Raw genomic sequence first — 6,000 nt, 5'->3', positions numbered from 1 at the left:
CTGTACTGGGGGACCCAAACCATGACAGCCCTTCTGCTCATTTGAAGTAATCTGGGACGATCCTGTGGTTGATCCAAGATAGAATGAAGTTGGCCACCTGTCCCTGGGCTATTTCAGGGAAGTTTTCTGGTTTTGTTTTATAGAAACAGGGTCTCGCTGTGTTGCCCAGGCTGGAGTGCAGTGGTGTGATCATGGCTCACTGCAGCCTCAACCTCCTAGACTCAAGAGATACTCCTGCTTCAGCCTCCTGAGTAGCCAGATTACAGGTATGCCCTACCATGCCTAATTTCTCAATTTTTTTTGTAGAGATGAGGGTCTCACTCTGTTGCCCAAGCTGGTCTTGGGTTCCTGACCTCAAGCAATCCTCTCACCTCCTCAGCCTCCCAAAGCATTGGGATTATAGGAGTGAGCCACCTCACCCAGCCTAATCCTCTTTTTATTTATTTATTTTTTTTTTTTGAGATGGAGTCTCATTCTGTTGCCCAGGCTGGAGTGCAGTGGCAAGATCTCGGCTCACTGCAACCTCCACCTCCTGGGTTCAAGCGATTCTCCTGCCTCAGCCTCCCAAGTACCTGGGACTACTGTTGCACACCACCACGCCTGGCTACTTTTTGCATTTTTAGAAGAGACGGGATTTCATCTTATTGATCAGGCTGGTCTCGAACTCCTGACCTCAGGTGATCCACCCACCTTGGCCTCCCAAAGTGCTGGGATTACAGGCGTGAACCATCATGCCCAGCCCTAATCCTCATGTTGAGGTCTGTTTTAGGGGGACTCAAAGCATGACAGCCCCTCTTTATTCAAAGTCATGTGGAAGGATCCTGAAGTTGACTCAAGACAGAGCTGTCGGTCCCCCGCCTGTTTGGGGGAAGTTTTATGGCATGAGAGGGGACACAGGGCTCTCACCACACCCTCACCCCACAGTAGCTCCACTGGCCAGCTTCTTTTTTTTTTGGTTTGATTGTGTCTTGCTCTGCCGCCCAGGCTGGAGGGCAGTGGCTCGATCTTGGCTCACTGCAACCTCTACCTCCCACGTTCAAGCGATTCTCCTGCCTCAGCCTCCCAAGTAGCTAGGATTACAGGCATCCCCCCACTACACTAGGCTAATTTTTGTACTTTTAGTAGAGAGGGGGTTTCACCATGTGGGCCAGGCTGGTCTTGAATTCCTGACCTCAAGTGATCCGCCCACCTTAGCCTCCCAAAGCACCAGGATTACAGGCATAAGCCACCATGCCAGGCCCCACTGGGCAGCTTCCCTACTGCACCTGCCCTGGTTTCCTCCCAAATCTTGTTGGCCAGCCAGGGGTGGGGAATGTGGGCAGTGTTTTGGTGACGAGCAAAATCCCACAGACTGCTGTGAAAACCAACCAGGAACATTTATTAAAAAAATAAGCAAGTTATCCCCAAGAGGGTGAAGCACCGCTGGCTGGTTCTGACATTCGATTCAGGCTGAAGGCACAGCAACTCCTCCAGCCCTTGCTGGGAAATGTCCTACCCAGGCCACGGGCGGTGCCCCAGTGCAGCTGGGTCCCCTAAAAGCCCCCAAACACATGATCCCACCAAAGGCTTGAACAGAGCAACTTCATCAAGCAGGCAGGGACCACACCTGAGACACAAGGGCAGGGAGGTAAAGCACAGGGGACCGGGGGTGGGCCAGGGACACCCAGCCCCCATCTCCAACTGGCGCCCCCTCCAGGGGGGCTGACATGTGGCGTGGGGCCACCAGGACCTGTGGTTGCCCCTGGTGGCAGAAGAGCTACCCTCCTTCTTGGGTGGTGGGGGGATGTTGTCTGCACACAGCTCAGATGACTGGGGGTACAGGAAGAATCAAACTCAGTCAACCATTCTTCAACCCAACTCGGAGTCTGTGAGGCCTGGCACACAGGTGCTCAATAAATGCTTGTGGCGTGAAGAAGTGAAGGAACCGATCTCTGTTCATCTCTGGGCCCCAGCACCTGGCACGTAGCCCATGATCAAAAATGCAGACTGAACAACTGTCACACTCTTTTGTATCACTAGTGCCTGGCACACAGTCAGTGCTCTTGAGGTATGTGGGAAAGAAGCCAATTAGAGTGAGACGTTCCCACACCGTCTAGCAGTGAGGAAAAAAGGAAAAAAGTGAAAAGTACCTTGTTTACTCTCATTCCCATCCCATAGCTCAGCTCCCTGCACTCAGCAGGTGCTCAGTAAGTGTACCAAATCAGGAACTTATCTTTGTGACACGAGTGCCAGGCACACAGCAGGTGATCAATATGTGCTTGAATAAATGGATAGAAGCATCTTATTTATCTCAATATTCCCAGAGCCTGGGCTGGGCACAGTGGCTCATGCCTGTAATCCTAGCACTTTGGGTGGCCAAGGCGGGCAGATCACTTGAGGTCAGGAATTCAAGACCAGTCTGGCCAACATGGTGAAAGCCCGTCTCTACTAAAAGTACAAAAACTAGCCAGATGTGATGACGCACCTATAGTCCCAGCTACTTGGGAGGCCGAGAAACAAGAATTGCTGGATGCTGGGAGGCATAGGCTGCAGTGAGCCAACATCACACCACTGCACTCCAGCCTGGGTGACAGAGGGAGTCTCTGCTCTTTAAAAAAAAAAAAAAAAAAAAAAAAAAAAAAAAAAAAAATCCCAGAGCCTGGAATGGTACCCAACACATATAGGCACTCAATAAACCCTTGAATGAATTTTAAAAGTGAATGTGTATCAACTACTGCCTGATTCTTAATCTGATCAGTAACTGCTTGATGACTGAATCAATCGCTGATGGAGGGAATAATTATGTCTCATTCACTGTCATAACATGGGAACCTGGCATACAGCAGGTGCTTAATAAGTGTTGGGCACATGAACAGATGAAGAGGGCTTGGTTCCTCCCAATTCCCCCGGGGCCAAGCCCTGTTGCTGGCATGCAGTAGGCACTCCATTAATGCTGCCTGTGTGCACGTGATTGCTTAGCAAGAGCTGGCTGGACACCACCCCACACGAGAGCCCTCTGTGGCCTGCCAAGGGGTCCAGAGGTGGCCCTGATGTCCTCAGTAAGCACTTAGAGCCTGGGCCAGCAATGGCTGCTTTGGCTTTCTGGCTGCCACCCCTCAGAGTTCATCCCGGGCAGCACTGTCCAGTGGGGACTGGAGCACGTCCGAGTTCTTGGCCTCACGGCTCAATGCCTGCTGCTCCCGCATCTTCTGGGACTTGGCGCGGTCCCAGTCGGTCTTGACGTGCTCATTGTTCCATACGACTGAGGTCTCGGTGTCACTCACATAGCCATCATCTCCTGTGTAGTGTGTGGGGTAGATGAGCAGTGGCTCCACAGAGAAGGCACGCAGGTTGCGGAGGGAGAAGTGGGCCTTGTACTCGGACCTGGGGAGAGGAGGAGGGGAGTGAGGGGCAGCAATGGCTTCAGGGGAGGGGACAGCTGGAGGAAAAATTGGGGGTGAAGAAGAAGTCGGCGGGGATAGATTAAAACGTAAGTGTGCAGGGGATACAAATGGAGACAGATCTGGGAGGGGGCAAACGGAGGGAGAAGTAGGCAAAAGAAGAGACATCTTCACGGAGCCCGTGAGTCTCACGCCCCCACTCTCCCAGGACAGACCCACCGTGAAACCCCAGCCCAGCAGCCGCCTGCCCCTCTCACACTGGGTGCTTGTCGAACATGACAGGCAGGAACTCGTCCACAGGCAGCATCTTGGAGAGCGGCTCAGCAGCCAACAGTTTGCGGGCGCCTTGCAGGGAGATCACGTATGCCAGGGTCCAGTAGGAGTAGTCGGCCTCCACCAGGTTCCTCACGCGGGGCACAGCCTTCTCGGGATGCTCCACCTGCATCCGCTTCCGGCCCACGTAGCTGGGGTGCAAGATCGGGCCTGTCACTCTCCTCCCGCCGTCCAGAGGGAGCTTGCCCAGAAAGCCAGGGATCTAGTTATCCCGTCAGGTCCTGGGATGGGAGCAGGCTCAGCATGTTTGCGGAGTGCTGTGACTGGATGGAGCGAATGCAGAAGCCCAGGGGTCTGGGGGTCATGGGGGAGAAGAGTGAGTTTTTCCAAAGGGCGTGAGGGAGCCATGGAGGATTTGGAGCTGTGGAGAGCAGGATCACGCAGACGTTCTCTGAGGCTGAAGCTGCTCTGAGTTCAGAGGACAGTGGGGGTGGAGGTGGGTGAGGTGCCCTGATATGGGGGGCAGTCAGGAATGGAGGGGTGCAGTTACCATTCACATGGGGCAGTGTTCCCAGAATGCAGATTAGGGCAGTGTTCCCAGAATGCAGATTAGGGCACTGCACATGGAAGGGAAAAAAAGAGATGGAGGAAGGGAGAGGACAAACCAGCCCACCTACAGAAGAGAAGGACGGCTCCAGTGCTGGAAACATGTTGGTGGCACTCCCATCCCGGGGCTTCTCTCAGACCCAGGCGCCCTGGCCACGCCCCCACACTCTTCGGCCACACCTCCAGCTCTGACCACACCCCCATGCTCTTCAGCCACGCCCACAGGCCGCCCGGTCAAATTTTAGCCACATCCACCTCCACAGGCCTCAGTCAAGTCTCTAAGCCCTGACCAAGCCCGCAGGCTTCTGGCCAGGTCCCTTGAGTTCTGGGTGATCCTTCCAAGGCCCTTCCCTATAGGCTACAGCCCTGACAGTGCTCTCAGGCCCAGGGACCACGTGAGCTCTCCTGCTAGGCTTCCAAGGGTTGGCCTCGCCCCAAGCCACGCCCACAACCCTGACCACACCCAGAAACACAGGCTTTAGGCTCAGCAGCAGCGCTCTGGCCACGCCCCTAGGATTCAGCTCCACTCCGCCTCCCAGCCCCACCTCTAAGCCCTGGCCATGTACCTAGGCTCCAGTTCCACCCCACCCTCAAGCCCCGCCTCTAAGCCATGACCCATCCCCAGGCCCCAGCTCCACCCTGCCCCCAGCCCCACCTCTAAGTCCTGGCCTTGCCCCAGGCCCCAGCTTCACCCCACCCTCAGACCCTCACTCACATGAGGTCCCAGTCCAGGCCTTCCTGCTCCACGTCCCGCATGAGGTTCATCAGGCGTCTCTTGAAGAAGATCTCAAAACGCAGGTCATCCTCAAACACAAGCGATTTCTGCAGCCCCTGGTCCACCACCTGAGGGAGGAAGCCCTGCCACGTCGCAGGAAGGCCAAGGCCAGGCCTGACCCTAAAGCACAGAGCTCTGCTTTGAGAAGGTTTGAAAGACCCGCAGAGAAGCCAGCGCATCTCCCCGCCTTTCCTAGCTCCAGGGACATCTGGACATCCAAACCTCTGCCCTCTGCCATCCATAATGGATCTCAGAAGAGAAAGGCCTCCTAGCCCCTCAAATGCCCACGCCTCATGCACCTCCCACCTTGCAGCCGCACACCCCCATTTGGCTTCACGTTTGATGATAACAAGTTTTTCTTTTCTTTTCTTTTCTTTTGAGACGGAGTCTTGCTCTGTCACCCAGGCTGGAGTGCAGTGGCACGATCTCGAGTGCAGTGGCACGATCTCGACTGCAACCTCCGCCTCCCGGGTTCAAGTAATTCTGCCTCAGCCTCCTGAGTAGCTGGGACTACAGGCATGTGCCACTACGCCTGGATTTTATTAATTTTTCTTTTTTTGAGATGGAGTGTCACTCCTGTCGCCCAGGCTGGAGTGCAATGGCATGATCTCAGCTCACTGCAACCTCTGCCTCCTGGGTTCAAGTGATTCTCCTGCCTCAGCCTCCCAAGTAGTGGGATTACAGGCGCTCACCACCACACCCAGATAATTTTTGTATTTTTAGTAGAGTCGAGGTTTCACCATGTTGGCCAGGCTGGTCTTGAACTCCTGACCTCAGGTGATCTGCCTGCCTTGGCCTCCCAAAGTGCTGAGATTACAGGCGTGATCCACCATGTCGAGCCATTTTTCTCTTTTTTTCTGAGACACGGTTTTGCTCTGTTGTCCAGTCTGGAGTGCAGACGATCTTGGCTGACTGCAGCCTTAACTCCTGGGCTCAAGCCACTATCCCACTTTAGCCTCCCGAATA

The 6,000-nt window shown here is 54.6% G+C and overlaps 1 protein-coding gene across 1 annotated transcript in view; it reads right to left on the bottom strand.

Moving 5' to 3' along the window:
- Nucleotides 1–1,357: 1,357 nt before the first annotated feature.
- COLGALT1 (collagen beta(1-O)galactosyltransferase 1) overlaps nt 1,358–6,000 on the bottom strand; it is a 28,369-nt gene continuing 23,726 nt past the window's right edge. Inside the window, exons 10-12 of the mRNA XM_024236441.3 lie at nt 4,975–5,102; nt 3,638–3,844; nt 1,358–3,363 (exon numbers count right to left, since the gene is read on the bottom strand). Coding sequence (XP_024092209.1) covers nt 3,096–3,363; nt 3,638–3,844; nt 4,975–5,102 — 603 coding nt within the window. The 3' untranslated portion in view covers nt 1,358–3,095. The remainder of the gene's footprint in view (nt 3,364–3,637; nt 3,845–4,974; nt 5,103–6,000) is intronic.

This window comes from Pongo abelii, chromosome 20 (assembly GCF_028885655.2).
Source record: "Pongo abelii isolate AG06213 chromosome 20, NHGRI_mPonAbe1-v2.0_pri, whole genome shotgun sequence".
Lineage (NCBI taxonomy): Eukaryota > Metazoa > Chordata > Mammalia > Primates > Hominidae > Pongo > Pongo abelii.
Note: the sequence above shows the minus strand (reverse complement) of the source record. Positions and strands in the feature narration are given on the sequence as shown.